The sequence below is a fragment of the Sebastes fasciatus genome, chromosome 6 (assembly GCF_043250625.1).
Source record: "Sebastes fasciatus isolate fSebFas1 chromosome 6, fSebFas1.pri, whole genome shotgun sequence".
Classification (NCBI taxonomy): domain Eukaryota; kingdom Metazoa; phylum Chordata; class Actinopteri; order Perciformes; family Sebastidae; genus Sebastes; species Sebastes fasciatus.
In genome coordinates this window covers 31,822,447-31,841,439 of record NC_133800.1, presented here as the reverse complement: position 1 = coordinate 31,841,439, position 18,993 = coordinate 31,822,447, and the positions used below count along the sequence as shown (strand labels likewise).

At 38.7% G+C, this 18,993-nt stretch overlaps 5 protein-coding genes across 5 annotated transcripts in view; 3 read left to right on the top strand and 2 right to left on the bottom strand.

The window, feature by feature from the left end:
- The window catches only part of LOC141769828 (rho guanine nucleotide exchange factor 28-like), a 186,254-nt gene that overhangs the window by 102,067 nt on the left and 65,194 nt on the right, over positions 1 to 18,993 (top strand). The gene's annotated exons all lie outside the window — the stretch shown is intronic.
- Positions 45 to 1,714, top strand: LOC141769824 (uncharacterized). Its single transcript, XM_074639257.1, has 2 exons — positions 45 to 931; positions 1,007 to 1,714. Exons 1-2 carry the CDS (start codon positions 48 to 50, stop codon positions 1,053 to 1,055), a joined length of 933 nt encoding a protein of 310 aa, XP_074495358.1. The 5' UTR covers positions 45 to 47; the 3' UTR covers positions 1,056 to 1,714.
- On the top strand, positions 3,556 to 5,991 carry LOC141769825 (sphingosine 1-phosphate receptor 3-like). Its single transcript, XM_074639258.1, has 2 exons — positions 3,556 to 4,461; positions 4,553 to 5,991. The coding sequence occupies exons 1-2, from the start codon at positions 3,578 to 3,580 to the stop codon at positions 4,599 to 4,601; spliced, it is 933 nt and encodes a 310-aa protein (XP_074495359.1). The 5' UTR covers positions 3,556 to 3,577; the 3' UTR covers positions 4,602 to 5,991.
- On the bottom strand, positions 8,810 to 12,140 carry LOC141769826 (protease-associated domain-containing protein 1-like). The gene is made up of 5 exons (XM_074639259.1): positions 11,891 to 12,140; positions 11,592 to 11,692; positions 10,077 to 10,186; positions 9,082 to 9,249; positions 8,810 to 8,979 (listed from the first exon to the last, which is right to left on the bottom strand). The coding sequence occupies exons 1-5, from the start codon at positions 11,964 to 11,966 to the stop codon at positions 8,859 to 8,861; spliced, it is 576 nt and encodes a 191-aa protein (XP_074495360.1). The 5' UTR covers positions 11,967 to 12,140; the 3' UTR covers positions 8,810 to 8,858.
- On the bottom strand, positions 13,571 to 18,636 carry il12b2 (interleukin 12B 2). The gene is made up of 8 exons (XM_074639251.1): positions 18,320 to 18,636; positions 17,448 to 17,523; positions 17,112 to 17,330; positions 16,761 to 16,854; positions 16,494 to 16,675; positions 15,994 to 16,145; positions 15,795 to 15,905; positions 13,571 to 14,111 (listed from the first exon to the last, which is right to left on the bottom strand). The coding sequence occupies exons 1-8, from the start codon at positions 18,320 to 18,322 to the stop codon at positions 13,974 to 13,976; spliced, it is 975 nt and encodes a 324-aa protein (XP_074495352.1). The 5' UTR covers positions 18,323 to 18,636; the 3' UTR covers positions 13,571 to 13,973.

Sequence of the window (18,993 nt, the reverse complement as noted above, 5' to 3'; positions counted from 1 at the left end):
CAAGCAGCTATATAAGGTCATTAAACTCAAAGTGCATTTTTGGAACAATGCCCCTCCCCAACATCACAGCCTCTGGAGGAGTTCCTCTCTCGGTGAACTTCGACAGTCCTGAGGATTATCTCATCTTTCTCTTCCAGCTTGTGTTCGCTACAACAGCTGTTCTGGTAGCCGGACCTGTAGTCATCACCATCTTGGCCACCAGAGCTCTCCGCCTCCAGAACAGGTTTCTCTTCATGCTCAACACTAGTATCTGTGACACGCTGGTTGGCTTCTCAGTCTATTATCTGGGTCTGTTTGATGTGCAGGAAGGATATCCTTCCAGAAATGGAACTTATAACCTGTTACCTTCTCTTCTCGGGGTTAACATCATGACCTTTTTATTCGCACAGTTTGACCGCTATTTCGCTGTTTGTCATCCATTTATCTACACGCGCTACATCAGCCGGCGCGTGGTGATCTCTGCAAACGTGTACTGTTGGCTACAGGTCTATGGTCAGAACATCGCTTTGAGTTTCGTGCCTTTGTCCAAAGCATTAGAGGTTTATGTGATGGGTATTGTCAGCTTGCAAATCATCGTGCTCACCAAAGTGGTCATGACTATCAAACTGTATGTTGTCGCCAGATATCAGCTGGAGAAAGATCCTCCCAGTGCAGAGAGAGACAGCAAGAAGGAGTCACTGAGGATTATAGTTTTTGTGGTGATAAGCTTCTTGGTGTTGTGGTGCCCCTCTTTTGTTAATATCATCATTAGATTTGTGGCACGAGATGATGGTTTGAAGTTTAGGAACGAGGCCACCAATGTGTTCGCCATCATGGCTCGGTTGAACGCTGTGTGCACACCGTCTGTGTATATCTGGGGGAGTCCGGCTCTGAGGGAAGCCATGAGGAGGACTGTGTGGAGCAGAGTGTGTCCGACATGCAACAAGAGGAGGTAAAACACTGCATGCAAAATGCACTTCAACTTATTTATCTATTGCTCATTTAAATTGTCTCCCTCTTTCTGCAGAGTCGACTCCTGTCATGGGAAGGGAGACACCAAACAGTCCTGGAAATAACAAGAACCAGAGGACTGCATCAGCTGGTATCAACTGAGTTTTTTGCCTTTCCCTTCCTCTCTCTTTCTCTACACAGTCAAAGAGTTTTTATGCAAACACTGTTTTCTGCACCATGGTGCTCATGATTCATCTGAATTAGCTGTTGATTCAGTGACAATGTGCTGACAATGAGCCCACTCCTACTAAATGTTAAACTAGTGCTGAGGTCTGACAAGTATATGGTGGTATGCTGTAGTTTATATTTATACCAGGGGCAGCCCCCCTAAATCTGAAGTCTAAGCTATAAAGGAAATGTCAAATAAAGTGGATGATGAATAAGTGATTAGATAGATAGATAGATAGATAGATAGATAGATAGATAGATAGATAGATAGATAGATAGATAGATAGACGGGCAAATGAGCATTAAGTAAAGGGGGAAAACTAGATGTTTCCACTGTGTTATCTGCCATGGTAAATGACCTGTAGGTTAATTTGTATATATGCAAATATGCATTTTATTTCTACTTATTTGCTTGTTTTCTCTGTCTTTTAAATGCAGTTTTAATGTTTTCTTGAAGTCTTATGTTTAATATGTTAATATATTGTTATGCTCCTGTAAAGCACTTTGAATTACCTGTCTGAATGGGGCTCTATAAATAAAATTGCCTTGTCTTATATGTGTTGTTGATAAACTGTATTGTCCTTTGTAGAGAATGAAAGGATCATCTGATGTGAGACTCCTTCTGTACTGTAGTTGTTGGGTCTAAATCTATTCTGAACATTAAATAGAAGGAATGTAAAGATGAATAATATGCCACTATATCATGAAATGTCACTATCCAAATTAATGACTGACATGTCTCCTAAAAAAACAAAGAAAGCAACAATATTTATCAAGATTCATTTTGTTTTTACCCAGACTACACTTCTGTGAGGATCGGGTGTAAGTGGTTTCTACATGCAGTCCAAGTCCAAAAACAATTTATCTAGATGAAAAAAAAAACACAGGCTCATAGCAAAAATGATGTCATTAATAATATAGATCTGTTAGGCCTATTCAGAATGTTTATTATGAATTATATGTACCTGTTTTAACAGAAAATGTAAATGAACATGAACATGACCAAAGGTCACTGGCTTTTACATTATAAGAAATACAATTTTAAATCATAGACTACTTCTATGATCCCCATATGCTGAGTGAAAGATAAACATACAGACCCTATAATAAACTTCTCTGATTACTACTTGAAATCATTACACGAATAAACAATAACTAAATTCAAGCTTTTTTTCTCATCTTCTCACACAAGTGAAAAGACCTTAAATGAAAGCACAAAATCTCAGTGAGATTCAAACGTTCTCACAAATTAAATAAATACAATTTCAGAAAAAATAAATGATATAAGCAATCAATCCTGAACCAAGCACAAGCTCTCTGATTACAAGGAATTTACTCACAGGAAAATGATCAGAAACCTGATTATGGACACCAGCGCCTCCTGCTATGGAGGACTGGAGGTGCAATAAGAGTTATTACAGATATTAAAGAACATTATTGCAAGTACAATAAAATGCAAGTGCAGTATTGGTACAAGTCCAGTACGTTTAATTGAATAATTCTAATATCTGAAAACTATCTGCACAAAACTGCTGTAAATTTAAAAAATGAAAGTAAACAACCTAAAATAACAGAAATATGTGGTAAATAATATCATTTGTGAAGAAAATGTGACTTGCTGCAGAAGGTTATATATAAAAAGAGTCTTTTAAATACATTCCTGATATTAGCAGGTCATTTACTTATACTTTAAACTCCACCAACCAACCATGTACGATGTGAAAAATGATCATATGAAGTTCCAGAAAGAATCATAATCGGCTAGGCATCTTTTGAGAGTATAACTAAAAACATAAATCTAATGACCCTCCAGACTTCTTGTTTGAAATGTTTGTAATTTTGGTGCTCTTTTTTTCAGTTTATGTTTCCTGCAGCTGCAGAGTTATTATAGGACATATGGGGAAGAGGGTACTGACATATTTGTGTTGATTAGTATTTGGATTCAATTCATTCTCACTGTGCAATATAATTTTTCCACTTGTGCAATTTTGTTAATAGTCTGTTTATTGTCAATACTTTATATACTGCCTCTATTTTTATATTTCCTTATAGTTAAATTGTTCATATTTTGTTTAGCTCTTTTTTTTACTGTGTTAGCTGATGCATCTTGTTTTTTGCACTATCCCCTTTGCTGCTGTACACTGAACATTTCCCTACTGTGGGAGTAATAAAGGAATATCTGATCTTCTCTTATCTTAATTATTACAAACATTTGCACATGATAATGAAGTGTGCATCCTCTGTATCAATACTCTAATACTAATCCATGTTTATCAATGTTTCAAAAGTTGAATCCATAAACACTAATATGAAAAGTGAGATCATGCCTCATGAGGGAAGATCCGTTTGGGTTTCCATGGGCAGTGTCTTATCAAGCAGCTATATAAGGAGATTAAACTCAAAGTGCATTTTTGGAACAATGCTCCTCCCCAACATCACAGCCTCTGGAGGAGTACCTCTCTCGGTGAACTTCGACAGTCCTGAGGATTATCTCATCTTTCTCTTCCAGCTTGTGTTCGCTACAACAGCTGTTCTGGTAGCCGGACCTGTAGTCATCACCATCTTGGCCACCAGAGCTCTCCGCCTCCAGAACAGGTTTCTCTTCATGCTCAACACTAGTATCTGTGACACGCTGGTTGGCTTCTCAGTCTATTATCTGGGTCTGTTTGATGTGCAGGAAGGATATCCTTCCAGAAATGGAACTTATAACCTGTTACCTTCTCTTCTCGGGGTTAACATCATGACCTTTTTATTCGCACAGTTTGACCGCTATTTCGCTGTTTGTCATCCATACATCTACACGCGCTACATCAGCCGGCGCGTGGTGATCTCTGCAAACGTGTACTGTTGGCTGCAGGTCTATGGTCAGAACATCGCTTTGAGTTTCGTGCCTTTGTCCAAAGCATTAGAGGTTTATGTGCTGGGTATTGTCAGCTTGCAAATCATCGTGCTCACCAAAGTGGCCATGACTATCAAACTGTATGTTGTCGCCAGATATCAGCTGGACAGAGATCCTCCCAGTGCAGAGAGAGACAGCAACAAGGAGTCACTGAGGATTATAGTTTTTGTTGTCATAACTTTTCTGCTGTTGTGGAGCCCCTCTTTTGTTAATATCATCATTAGATTTGTGGCACGAGATGATGGTTTGAAGTTTAGGAACGAGGCCACCAATGTGTTCGCCATCATGGCTCGGTTGAACGCTGTGAGCACACCGTCTGTGTATATCTGGGGGAGTCCGGCTCTGAGGGAAGCCATGAGGAGGACTGTGTGGAGCAGAGTGTGTCCGAGATGCAACAACAGGAGGTAACAGTTGGGAGGAGGAAAACACTGCATGCAAAATGCACTTCAACTTATTTATCTATTGCTCATTTAAATTATCTATCTCTTTCTGCAGAGTCGTGTCCTGTCATGGGAAGGGAGGCACCAAACAGTCATGGAAATAACAAGAACCAGAGGACTGCATCAGCTGGTATCAACTGAGTTTATGATGCCTCTCTCTCTCTCTCTTTCTCTCTTTCTCTCTTTTTCTCTCTTTCTCTCTCTCTATACAGTCAAAGAGTTTTTTATGCAATGTTTCTGTAGGAGCCAAATATAAAAAAGGATAAGTTAAATTCCTTATTATAAGATGTCTGTTTAGTGGTTTAGTGGTGTCTGTGCCCCATATGGCACACCAAGGCATTAAATTGTTAATAAATTGGCACCAGTTGATGACATCATGGTAATCAGTACCAGCTGTGCACAGAGCAGGCTGCTTCAGGACGCCGAAAATAGTTTAACAACGGGGCTTAATTAAGTTATTTGTTCATTTCACAGAGGCAAAGTTTATAATTTTTCTTCCCTTTGGGTTGATTAAGCGTAGTTTACACACGCATAGTTCTGCACGTTGCCATCCATGCATGCATCCATCCACAGAACTACTGGCTGGACATCTGAACTGTGAGTAACCTGCTGAAGAGTGAGCCAAACTTCTATTAAATGTTAAACTAGTGCTGAGGTCTGACAAGTATATAGTGATATGCTGTAGTTTATATTCATGCCCCTAAATCTGAAAAATCTAAGCTATAAAGGAAATGTCAAATAAAGTGGATGATGTATAAGTTATTATTATATAAAGGATTCCGTTTAAATTTTAAATACAGCAAAAGGTGATATCTGTCCAGACTAACATGACAAGTGGACAACTCGGTGTACTGGACATTAAATAATGGGGAAAACTAGATGTTTCCAATGTGTTATCTGCCATGATGAATGACCTGTAGGTTAATACTGTATGTGTACGTTACTGTCCATGCTGGGTGGTGCTGAATCACAGTAGTGTGCTGAGTCATGCAATTATGGGCTTTTGTGGTGTTTTTTATATTGTGCATTCTGGTTTTCTGGTTGTAGTTGCTGTCAGCCTGAAGCTTTAATACATCAACTAAACATTTGCGGTGTTGTTAATGTACTTGTCTGCTTAAAGCCGCTGTTTGTACTCAGAGACCAAGTTGGAATCCAAATTATAATTGACAGTCTAAAAACAATTTATCTGGAAAAAGCCACCACAGGCTTGCAGCAAAACATTGTTACTGAAAATAAAGTTATTTTTGTTAATAATGGAGATCTGTTAGACCTATTCAAAATGTTTATTATGATATATATAAGTACCTGTTTTTTTAACATAAAATGTAAATGAACATGAACATGACCATAGGTCACTGGCTTTTACATTATAAGGCAACACAATTTTAAATTATAGACTATTTCTATGATCCCCATATGCTGAGTGAAAGACAAATATACAGACCCTAATAAACTTCTGACTTTAAATCAATACACGAATAAACAATAAATAAATAAATAAATAAATAAATAAATAAATACAAACTTTTTCTCATCTTCTTTTATCTACAAGTGAAAAAAGCACAAAATCTCTCAGGTTCAAATGTTCTCACAAATTAAATAAAGTAAATTTCAGCAAAACTAAATGATGATAAAGTAAAACTCACATGAAAATAATCAGAAACCTCATTATGGACACCAGCACCTCTCTCTATTAAAGAACACTGCTGCAAGTAACGGACAGTCCAATAAAATACAAGTGTAGTATTGTTAGTAAGTTTAATAAATCTGTACACTATCTGTACAAAATTACTGTAAAATGTACAAATTAAGGTAAACAACCTAAAATAACAGAAATATGTAAATAATACCTCAGGTGTCATTTGGGAAGAAAACGTGACTTGCTGCAGAAGGTTATATCAGCAGAGTAAAGTCTTATATGGGGGTATGGACATAAGTCTTTTAAATACATTTCTGATATTAGCAGGTAATTTACTTAAAACTTAAACTATAATTTTGTTTAAAATAAACCATGTGGGATGTGAAAGTTTCAGGAAGAATCATGATTTGCCAGCCACCTTTTGAGAGTTTAAATCTAATACTTCATGACCCTCCATAAACTTCTTGTTTTAATTTTTGTGCTCTATTTTTACTGATTAAAATTCAAAGAATCGAACCGACCTGTTTGCACGTGTTATTATTAATATAAATATGCAACAATATAGAAGCGAATACAAAAAATCCTCTCATGATGTGCAGCTGTATGCCATATCAAATCCAAGATGAAGCATCATTTCTTTTCCATTAACCAGCTGCACTATAATGCTTTAATATGTATTGCAACGGTCGATGCATCTACTTGTTCCTCCATTTTTTGCAGACTAGATTCTGCCTTTGCTCTCACATTAGTGTATTTGTAATATAGCTTCTGGACAGCATATATTTTCAACCTTCAATACGCAACTTTATTGGCATCAAATACATGTTGGAAGATTAGTCCAAGCCAGACAAGGTCCCCTACACTGTGCAGTACTGCTTGGAGCTTTACAAAAGCACCAATATCTTTGAATTAATTGTCTTTTATAGCGTTGCAATATGTTCACAATTAGTTGTTGTAATTTTCATAAAAAGCCTTTTTGTCATACCTCGTTTTTCATTATCTTTATCCACTTGTTTCCCCAAACACCACATTGTGTCAATCCTGTTTATCCAAACTGCTCTCAACACATGTTTCTGGATCAGGAGAATTGAAAATGACAGTAGATATAAATACAAAGTTAATAAGTGCAACACGTTGTACTACATAAAGTCGTCTGGGGGATTCGGCTTCAGGCCCAAGCAGACAGAAAACATGTGTATGGTCTTTAAAGGTGCAGTGGGCGATACGGCCAAAATCTTCTATCCTTATATAGGTAATTTTCATATCTCGATATTGATATATATCACGTTATAGCATGTTTACTGGTACTTCAATACATAAATAGTCTATATGAAATACCCACATGGTAAAGCCTATTTCTGTAAACTCCTGTGTGAATTAAATATTTTACAAATGAAAAATATTTTCTCATTTAATTAAGAACGTTAGTGCAAAATGAACTTAACAGTTTCAAGTGAAATTGTAGAGAAAAAAAATTGATATTTCCAGCTATACACTGACTGACTGTGTTTACATGCAAACACACAAATACAGTAGTAATGAGATTGAGATAATAGTTTGATTTAACTGAGTCTGATGACATTTTCTGAGAAATTAGAGTTACTACATGCTCATTATTATCAACGATTCCACTGAAAGACAATAAATTATCATATTGAATTATCGCCCAGCCCTATGTGTAAGATCTGACGACATCTAGCGGTGAAACTGAAACTTCTCCCGTGTGCCAAGCGTGTAGGAGAACTACGGTGGCTGACACGAAAATGAGAAAAAGCAAATCTCTAGATCCAGTGTTTGGTTTGTCCGTTCTGGGCTACAGTAGAAACAAGGCGGCCGGCTCCGCAAAGAGGACCCGCTCCATATGTACTTATCAACGGCTCATTCTAAGCTAAGGAAAACACAATGATTCTTATTTTCAGGTGATTATACACTAAAGAAAATACACTTATTAATATTATATTCCCTTTCTGCCAACAGATACATGCTAAATGTTACACACTGTTCCTTTAAAGTTGTATAGAGGTGTACCTCAGAAAGGCAATAAAGTCTTTTATGCAACAAAAATCATTTTCTATTTATTAACCATAAGAGAAACAACGTTCATTTTGGTCAGAGTGCCACCCTGGTAAAGTTAAAGTTCATGCAAATAAGCAGGAATTTATTAGTATTTTTACAGTGAGATGACATTCCTGGTATAATGTATTGTAGTGAAGTTTAATATATGCTGTTATTTGTCCTTAGCTCGTACTATCTGACATGGCAAAAGAAATGGTTCGCCTCAATCTGATGTGTGTATTAATGCGTATCCCATTTTCCGGTTTCACTACCGACTACTGACCAACAAATCATCTGTACAAAAGTTCCTGGTGACAACTCGACTGGAAAACAAACTCATTATCTTCAAAATCCCCGGCTTAGTCAGTCATCTTCGACTGAGCACTGAGAATAAGCACTTGTGTTTCTGCCTGTCCTGACCTTGTCCAACGGCTCAGTCTGTTTAGACACTGTTAAAAGGTTTTCTCCACGTGCCTTCGCCTGTGTGTTTAAGCGTGACATAATCATGTGTACATATGTTAATCTTGTTCACCACCAGTGTGGGTGAATTTGTTTAACCACCACTGAAGAATTTCCCTGTGAGGCTGTGGGTTTATTCATGGCTGACAGGACATGCACTGATGAAAGAATGTTTATTATTGTTGTAAGTTGTGGATGCGCGTCATTTCTACCACAGTGTCCACGGGGGCTGCTTGAGTGGGAACGAGGCCAGGGAGGAAACATTGACAGGAATGGAAATGACGGCCCACGGCAGCGCTTGTCTCTGAAGAGATCGTCTGATCATCATCCTGGAAGTCATGGAGAAGGGGAACATTCGTTAATGTCCCCAAATGTATGACATTAATGCTTCATGTAAAATAGAAACAGGTCTGAATGATCGTCTGTCTTACCCATCGCGTCCCAGCAGGAACAGAGCAGGAATGCTTGGTTTGGCGGTGCTTCCGTCGGTGATCATATCAAGGTACTGACTGTCATTGTCCACCGCATTATCAGCTATTAGAACAGCTTTTCCTCCGGCTTCCTCCACATGTTGGGCCTTTTGGACGAAGGAGCAACCTCTACACAAAAACATAGAGAGGAGTGTGAGAAACTATAAAGACAGTTTGATTAGTTTGCAGTAAAACCTTTTTTTTTTAAAAACACAACATGTTCATCCTAACTTAGGGGCATCATTTCACCTGCTAGTTATCTTCACACAAAAATCTTCTTGTGACCGATACAGTTTCCATCGCCTACCTACAGACGAGGAATCCAGAAGAATGTGGCTGAGAAACCTATCCTACTTTGTGGTTTTGGCCAGTGCCAAGAGGACATCAGGTATGATTTCATGTGTAGGGAGGACACAGCACTGTAGCGTTGGTTTAATGACAGCCAGTTACTTTTACTATTTTCTGTACAGTTTAAAATGTAAGGCAGTTTATGGTTTATGGAGTGCAGGGCAGCATTAGACTACAAATAGTTTAAGTACGGTTATCTGTGTGTAGAAAAAAACTAAACCTTGTTACTGTGGAAGTCCTGATCTGCCTCAGAGCTTTTCAGATTGTTCATCTCTTCACCGTCTGTAGCAACGGAGTCAATAAAGTAGCTAAATATGCTAGTGTAGGTCATCTGAGGCCACTTCTTCAGGTCGTCCTCCCGTCCCTCCGTAGTAGAAGAGAGGTATCGTCACATTATCCCGTTTGTGGTGTAATAGGTGGTGTTTACAGATGTTTTACTAATTTTAATAAAAGCGCTCTAGGAGAGACGATTAGAGCACCGTTACCATGGAAAACACCGGTTCCGGTTCAGTGACACGATGCGCCGGAAGTTGCTCCCATAATTCACGCAAGGCATCATGGGGGCTGGGAATAAGATAAATAGGTACTACTGAGGCATGTGTACATACCCTCTTTCCACCAGCACTACTTGTCCCTGGATGATTTCTCTGTCCTCCAGCTCTGAGCAGCCGTCCGCTGGGTCTGCTGGCACCAGGAAAATCTCATCATACGACGACGTCTGGAGACCAAAGGAGAGCAGAGGATTGCCATTAGATGGTGAGTGTACATGTGATGTGTCTGATGCTGCGTTCCAAATCACATACTTTTTCTTTTTCCTTCAGTACGTACTGCAGCTGCCCTTATAAAGTCGGTACTGTTGCATGCAGTATGAATACAATTCATCAGAACATTGCACAAACGTTGACCCTCTTGCTCATATATTCACTGCTCAGAGGAATGTGGCCTGCTGTGCGCTCCAATACTCATACTACCATACTATTTAGTATGCCAGAAAAGATTTGGTATATCCCAAAACATAGTATGTCAAATGCAGTACTTTTTCTGTCTATTCTGACCCACAATCCTCTGCACAGTGGATATAGGAGCAAGAGGGTCAAAGTTCAAGGTGCAATGTGTTTGACAAAGTAGTATGTCCCAATTGTGTGCATACTGCATGTAACAGTAGTATGTACTTTGTAAGGGCAGCAAAAGGGGGAGTCCGTACCAGACCACATGCATAAGAGCCACTACAATAGTGATGTGTCAGTGGCGAACGAGCTGGATAGAAGAGCCGGCTACGCGTTGTGGTGCGTCCTGTTGCTCTGGCGATGCGGTGCGGTGCGGTGCGGTGCGGTGCGGTGCGGTGCGGTGCGGTGCGGTGCGGTGCGGTGCGGTGCGTTGCGGTGTGCTGAGGTGCGTTGCAGTGCAGTGCGGTGTGGTGTGGTGCGTTACATTGCAGTGCGCTGAGGTGCGTTGCGGTGAGGTGTGGTGCGGTGCGTTGCGGTGTGCTGAGGTGCGTTACATTGCAGTGCGCTGAGGTGCGTTGCGGTGAGGTGTGGTGCGGTGCGGTGCGGTGCGGTGCGGTGCGGTGCGTTGCAGTGCGGTGCGGTGCGTTACATTGCAGTGCGCTGAGGTGCGTTGCGGTGAGGTGTGGTGCGGTGCGGTGCGGTGCGGTGCGATGCGGTGCGGTGCGTTGCGGTGCGGTGCGATGAGGTGCGGTGTGCTGAGGTGCGTTGCAGTGCAGTGCGGTGTGGTGTGGTGCGTTACATTGCAGTGCGCTGAGGTGCGGTGCAATGCGGTGCGGTGCGCGAATAGCAGACAAGATGAGTGACAGTCGGAAACGAAGCAGCATGTAAAATGATGGTATTCTGGAAATTATAAAGTTTAGTATAATTATATTGAATAATTTAAGTCATATATCTGTACACATACTAATCATAGGTCAAAACAACACTAAATTTGGCTGAATTATAAAAGGCAGAAGTGAAGTAAAACGAAGAGCCGTTTGGGAGCCGAAAGAGCCGGCTCTTCTTGGTGAGCTGAGCCAAATGATCCTGCTCACTAAAAAGAGCCTGAACTCCCATCACTACACTACAATAATAATAAAAAAAACAAAAAATTGAGCAAAGGTGCAAAGTACTCACAAAATCTCCTCCAAAGTCTTTAGCAGGAGCTGCACTGAAGATGTAGCTGATATCCTCTGGACTGATGACTCGGAAGTACAGCAGTTCATTGATCCCCAGACCTAAAGAGCAGGTAAAAAACACACCTTTACACCATTAGCCAGCTCATCTCACAGATATGGATCATTACTGTGGGAGTAGTGTTAGTAAACCACAGCAACAGGGTGAAATGAGATGGCAAAACACAGCTAATATACAAACAATGTATGGATATATATTAATCAGGTGTTTACTAGCAGGTGTAATGAGCCTTAACTCACCTGACATGCGACTGAACTGCATGAAAACACTCCAGAGGAATAAAACTAGAGCAGCTGTCTGATCAAGCTTCTCCATGATCAAGACATTTGCATTGATCCTGAACGTTACACAGACCAGACTTCAGTGTGTATTTCTGTTTGAGAGCTGTGTTGGTCCATATGTACTGTAAGCTAGCTGTGGTTCAGTCAGAGAACAACAGCAGCAGCTCTGCAGACACTTCCGCGCTGCTCTTCTTACGCATGCGTATCTTTGCAAAGCCGGCGGGTTGCCAGGTTCGGCTTGTTTCCGTCTAATCTGGCAACTTTTGATTAAATTGATTCAATTCAAGATTCAAGCCCTTTATTGTCATTGTGTAGTACAACGAGATTAGATTGAGACAATCCCATAGGTGCTAAAAAAGATAATACAATAAAAAATGAGAGTGCAATATAAAAGATAATACAATAAAAAAAGAGAGTGCAATATAAAAGATAATACAATATAAAATATAGAAATACAATATGTATAGTGATGAGATGACAGTTTTGCCAGATTAATGCACAAAGTGTCCGTCAGATAATTATATAATTATTGCACAGCATCATATAAATTGGGCTGGTAGATGAAATTTGGGCTGCTTTTGTCAACATTTGACAGGGGCTTGAAAATATTGTGATTACAAAACAAGCTGTCATTTTATGGTCAAACACACAGATAGTCATTCATAATATTGACTAATTTAATTTGAGGAATATTTGATTGACATGAGCTGTATTTGTTTGTGATTCCTATTTTTTTTTTAGAATATTTTATTTTCAATTTTTTTTAGTTAAAGGGACTGTTTGTAACTTTCAGAAATACTTGTTAACAGCAACACCTGTGGCCTTGAAATCAACGAAAGTCAGCGTCGGGCTCGCGTTTGCTCGCTCTATATATACCTGAACAGCATCACTCAAAACAGTGAGGCGACACACGTCAGCTAAAACCACAATATCACTCTATATTTCACCTGCTCGGCAGTAATGTTAGCTGACCAGACCAAGGTCTCTCCATGAACAGGATTTAGATCTGATCCTAGTGTTGGCTTTTCCTGCCTCAGCGCAGGCTGAGGCAGCGGGGCTCTGCAGCGTGTCTCCCTGCTCTCTCCGCCCGCAGCCGGAGAGAGCAGGGAGACACCGGCACCCGGTCGGTAACGAGACTACAACGTGTCTCTCTGCAGAGCTCCGTCACTTCACAAGACACGGGAAACCTCTGTTGGTCTGGAGGAGCTGCAGCATTTATTTCTGCCCAAACGTCCCCTGTGCATTCACTAGATATTCTCAGAGCTACTAACTTTTCTGCAGTGTGGAGTGAGCGCGCGTTCACGTCTAGAGGTGGAGCGAGCTGAGCGAGAACGCGCGCTCTGTCTGAGTGAAGGCGAGCAGGCAGAGGAGGAGAGGCAGCGGCCACACGCGAACGCGCATATGCGAGCGCGCATGTGTCCCGACCCGGTACATTTATACGCTTAAAAAGTTACAAACAGTCCCTTTAACCAAATATACAAAACATACAAAACACAAACTCACACAAACATGGCTCCAAATTCCCTCCCTATCCCATCCACATACAAACTGAAAAAGAACCATACTCAAAAGGAGTAGGCTAGTTAACGATCATGTAAAGTGGAGGGAATGGCCTGCATTTCTAATCTCTTGTGAGATTTTCATTCAAATAAAATGCAATTTATAAAACAAAACCTGAGCTAGAATAGTTCTTCTGTTTAGCAATAAAGTTCCCACTACATTTCAGTTTTCCAGCTGCTTAGAAAATAATAATAACCATGAATCCACCCTTCATACAAAGAATGGAATGCATTATGAAATAAAATACAGACAGTTTTGACAAAAAACATACTTTAATTGAAGATCTTTTCTGACATGCCTGCGATTTTTTACTTTTGGTATTGAAAACCCACATTTATATCAATTTAGTGCACCATCAACAATCCGCAATTTAATTAAATCATACAAATACATCCACATATTTTCCCACTATTCCCAGATAAAAAGTGTTTTTACACCAGCACGACCCCAGTAATGCATGTTTTTATTGAGCATCTTCTCTTTAAGATGTCTGGCTCTTCTTGTTCTTTTTTTGCTTCCTTCTCTTCTTGCACTTGTCCAAGTACCCCGGTGGCAGCTCTGGGCAGCAGGATTTTGCCTTGTTTTTGCATTTGCACAGGTTCTTTTTCCCTGTTCTCACCTGCAATGAGTTAATGACAGATTAGGGTCTGAAATGATGACAAGAAAACTGAATAAGCAATGCATACAAACTTTAATGTGTAAGAAATTAAATTAGTCTTTGCAAGCTCTGGCTATGAATATCAAGAATGACTCCTATTGTAATACTTTAAATGTTACTGTTCGGTCACATTTTATGCCATGCAGTATCACATTACTTTCACACTGGAGCATGTTATTTCTCTGCATAACAGTGTCATTTACTGTACATTGATTTTAAGATTTGGGAGTATCTAAACCAAATGTTGTCTTTTTTTTGTTGGGCTTTCGGCATGTCTACCAATTTCAGTGGATAATAGATGGCAAAATTTACCTCCTAACCTGACAATAGTATAAACTATAGGAAGAAAAAGTAAAATATTGAATTTCAGATAGCAACTGGTACCATCATCTGTGCTCAGTGCATTTGCCATGTATAACAAATCTTAGAATATAAAATAAAATAATAAAATATATACTGAAAATATTAGAATTATACTGTAGCTGACAGCTACTGAGAAAGAGTGTCATTTACTGTCTTAGTTGAAAAATTCTCTAATTTGTTTTTTTATTTTAACTTGCCAGGTATTTAATTGTAGCTAGGTGATAGTATCAAATGGAATAAAACATATTAATTGCTGAAAAACTACTATTGCTTATTCATCACCAACTAAAAAACAGCTGAATATTATATAAATAAGCTCTAGTTTTTAATAAATTAAATACATTTACCAATAAATTAATTAGAATGAATTGAAACTAGATTATGATAAAATAAAACACCCAATATACTTGTTACTGGCGTATTGTAACCCACATAATTGTGATAAATCTAATCTTGTTTCTGTTCATCTCATGTTTAGTGAGGAACATATACCGCATATACACTCAGTGACATTCTACATTTAATGGGGATTTCTACTTCAAGTCAGTAGTTGTACACATGACGATAGCGACACATAAAATGAAGAAGGAACATGCATATAAGGAAGGAAGCACAAAGCTCTTTTAATAGCCGTTTGTTTTTGCACAGCACCAAACCACCAAACACCAACACACTTGTACAGAAATACACCCACAGGGCCAAGAGTTGTGAAAAACTGTCTCAAGTGCAGAACTTAACTGGACTCCTCCGCTTCTGATTCATGTTAAATGATGCAATATGTCCAGTTTCCTTAGAATTTAATGTCAAGGATCCTTAAATAGACAAAATTGCGTAGAAACTATTTTATAAAATTTGGTCCCATGAAAACCTATCAGACATTTTTTTTGCTGGTAGATAAAATTTCATATTGAATCACAGAACTGTCTGTGTTGTGGGAGTAGAAGTCCTTTTGTTAGCAAGAAAGAATGTCCTTTAAAATAAATTCACATTTCATAGTGTCTATAATGATGTGTGTATAATTTAGAATAAATAATAAATATATGCATAAATAAATAAATATATAAATAAATAATAACAGTGTATACTGATTTTCTGTCATACAACTTAAATACTTAATTACTGAGCTTCTGGTGTGTTATCTTTTAGCCATCAGTGTGTGATTGCCCCAAAGGGAGACGGCCAGAGACACTTAGTGGAAAAACAGGACATGAGAGGACATTGTAAGAACAAAGAAAGGGCAGGAGCAGACAGTGTTGGCCTCAAACAACATCAGTGGGTTACATTTTTCCATGGAGTCCACTCGCTCCATGCGGACTGCACCAGCGAGTCTCTGGAGCGAGCCTTCAGCTTGCTGATCCCCTTCGGCAGCAGAGTAGTAGAAGAAAGTCCAGTCTAAAGTCAGAAGACAGGTCGCACAATAAGAAAATGCAACAATGGAGAGAGTGACAGAACATGGAGAGATCAGCAGACTTGTGCGTACCTTGCCATCATCTCTTAACACGTATTCAATCTGGTGCTCCAGAGGGTAGAAGCTGTGAGGAGTCGACCAGGTGGATGGAGCATCGATGGTCACCTTCAGGTTCTCCACTCCCTCATCCTGACACCTGACAATCTGGGGACTGTCGGGTTTGACTGGACAGAAGAAAAATGAACATAAAAAAATGGTTCAAGTGCAGGGCTGTCCCCTCTTTGTTGATTAGTAAGGAATCATTACATTTTACACTGACTTTTATGTAGTTATAGTTTTTGATCATGTGTAGAATATAACTTCTTTACTTTACTGATCAATGTATCACTGGAACCAAACACCAATCGTCTGTATTGAAATGTTTGATTTCCATCTTTTAAGAATTTGGAACAATTTCCTAATAATTTAATTATCTATTTTTATACTCTGTGAACAACTTTGTGAAAAAGATGTTGTTAACTTCAAATCTTGATAGTCTTGTGTTGAATGTAGCTCAGTTTCACACAGCTCACCGATATCTCTGAGATAAAATGTTTTGTTTCCCCGGAGGACGGTGGAGTGGTCAAAGATGGCCTCAGCTGTGACTTCGAGCATGGTGGTTTCCTCAGCGTGGGGTGCGAGGGAGTGGGACAGCACAACTGGGAATTTCCCATCCCCACTGATGAACCAGTCACACGACTTCCTACCTTCTCTGCTGCAGAAGCAAATCAGACACTGAGGTAAATATGTAAATAAGAAATATATATGCAATATGTTTGTCTGTGTGTTTTCGTCTTTACCAGTCCTGGCCCAGTCCGAAACGCACTGCTGTATATGGTTTGTCGGTCGAGCAGCTGAAGATGCAGTCATAAGACTTTGCCCGACAACTGATATCTATAAAGATACACAATGTGAGTTAATACAAGTTTAATGGAACATGTTTGTCACACCAAAGAATGAAGAGAGTTGGAAGTGCATCATAGAAGGGGACGGTACTTCCTGTGTCATCCTCTAGAGAGAGAATGAAATGCAGAGTTCCTAGATATTTTGGATGCAAGTTTGCAGAATGAGTTCCTCTATTTGAGAGACTGTTTGACATTTATAGTACATGAACAGTTGGATGAAAGGAAAATGAAACCAGAGCATCTCACTTGGCACTTCTTCCACAGAGTCAGGCAGCAGATAGGTCGATGATAACATTTCCTTTCCTCTCCAGCAGGTGTATTCTCCCAGGTCGGGTGCTTCTACGCCTGAGATGGACAGATTTAGACCGACACCCACCACGTCATCATCAAACTTCCATTCGACAGCTCCTTCGGTGTTTGTGCGGCAGGTCAGTGTGACTGGATCATTCATCTTTGTCACCACAACTACAGACAGGTACACACACACATTTATTAACATGTCAAGATGAACACATTTAGATCCATTCAAGATATGAAGACAATTAATGATAGAAAAATATTTGGACCATAAATAAGACGTACAATTTTCTGGAAAGTGGTCGAGTCTGTGTGCTCCGGTGAGGCTGATGAGCAGAAGCCCACATAACCACAGTGTCCTCTGAGGAATTGTGTGACAGCAAGAGGAGGAGATTATTGAAAAAAGATCAATTTCTTGCATGAAAATCTTCAACAATTATCCCTTGATTTGCTGGTGATCATTTCATCATCTTTTTTCAATTATGATTTTTATTGTTTCCTTCACAGAGATCAAAAAAGGCAGTCCAATGTTTTTTTACAGACAAATATTCACAAAAAAATGCATATATATTTAAATAAATTAAATTAAATAAAGTTTAAAATAAATTAAATTAATTTTAAAATAAATTAAATTGGGTTTAAAATAAAATAAATTAGGTTTAAATAAATTGAATTAGGTTTAAAATAAATTAAATAACGTTTACAATAAATTAAATTAAGTTTAAAATAAATTAAATTAAGTTTTAAATTAATTAAATTAAATTAAGTTTAAAATAAATTAAATTAAGTGTTAAATAAATTAAATTCAGTTTAAGAATAATAAATATATATATATGTAATTAAAGACTAAAAACACAAAAACAACAGGTATAAATAAACAACAGGGACGAATAAAATAAAAATTGTAAAAGCCACATTAACATTATAAATTAAAATACAACAAAAGAACAACAGTAATTTATATACTGTATACACACAAACATATATATATATATATACATATATATTACTTGCAAAATTACCAGAATAGCAAAACTGGTCATTTACTCCCTATTCTATCATTTACCATATAATTACCACATTAATTGACCAGATAATAAGTATAATTTTAAAAACAGTTGTACAAAGCATCTTTAATTCCAACAGTTATTTCTTACCATTTGGATGAAGTTACTGAAGTGATGCTATAAAAGAATGAAGAGCAGAAGTTCAGTCGTGATGATTGTACGCTCTAACTGACCGCTGGGCATCATTTTTATATCGTTGGACACAGCATGCATCATCACCATCAACACCATCATGTCATCGTGGGGATGATATAGTAAACTGATAAGAGCATATTTGGCGGTGCATTTCCTCTACACTGTTTTGCATGTTTTGCAATTTGGTAAACAGATAAACTGTGAGTTTCGAATGAGGGACAGAGAGATGGAGATAAGAAGTGTGAAGTGTGGGTGTTCAGTGGGGTGGGGAGTTGCCCTCAGCCTTTAAGTTGAAATACTGCAGTGTAACTGTATCTGATTACCAACAAACACACACACACACACACACGCACACACACACACACAAACACAAACACCAAAAGCACATACACACATTTGATCTTCAATCTTTACGAGAACGAAACATTTATTTTTAAGGCAACCCAACCATAAAGTTCCCCCAAACTTAAACCTTTCCCCTTAAAATTAAAAGTAAACAGATATCACACCTTTGGGAACAGAAGACTATTGAGATGATGTCACTATTGTCTCTCTGCTTTAGTAACCTTCCTTTTCTGGGTGTTGTGAAATTAGTTTTTAGTTCATGTTTTAGTTCAATGGTTCTTCTA

What these genes read in the sequence shown, in the direction of transcription:
- LOC141769824 (XM_074639257.1), top strand. Translation starts at nt 48, where the DNA reads ATGCCCCTCCCCAACATCACAGCCTCTGGAGGAGTTCCTCTCTCGGTG. An exon ending in CCGACATGCAACAAGAGGAG is followed by an intron (nt 932 to 1,006) that starts GTAAAACACTGC and finishes CTCTTTCTGCAG; the next exon opens with AGTCGACTCCTGTCATGGGA.
- LOC141769825 (XM_074639258.1), top strand. Translation starts at nt 3,578, where the DNA reads ATGCTCCTCCCCAACATCACAGCCTCTGGAGGAGTACCTCTCTCGGTG. An exon ending in CCGAGATGCAACAACAGGAG is followed by an intron (nt 4,462 to 4,552) that starts GTAACAGTTGGG and finishes CTCTTTCTGCAG; the next exon opens with AGTCGTGTCCTGTCATGGGA.
- LOC141769826 (XM_074639259.1), bottom strand. Translation starts at nt 11,966, where the DNA reads ATGGAGAAGCTTGATCAGACAGCTGCTCTAGTTTTATTCCTCTGGAGT. An exon ending in AAGACTTTGGAGGAGATTTT is followed by an intron (nt 10,187 to 11,591) that starts GTGAGTACTTTG and finishes TTTGGTCTCCAG; the next exon opens with ACGTCGTCGTATGATGAGAT. An exon ending in TTCCTGCTGGGACGCGATGG is followed by an intron (nt 8,980 to 9,081) that starts GTAAGACAGACG and finishes CATGACTTCCAG; the next exon opens with GATGATGATCAGACGATCTC.
- il12b2 (XM_074639251.1), bottom strand. An exon ending in CGACCACTTTCCAGAAAATT is followed by an intron (nt 17,331 to 17,447) that starts GTACGTCTTATT and finishes ACCTGTCTGTAG; the next exon opens with TTGTGGTGACAAAGATGAAT. An exon ending in TGTTAAGAGATGATGGCAAG is followed by an intron (nt 15,906 to 15,993) that starts GTACGCACAAGT and finishes TTCTGACTTTAG; the next exon opens with ACTGGACTTTCTTCTACTAC.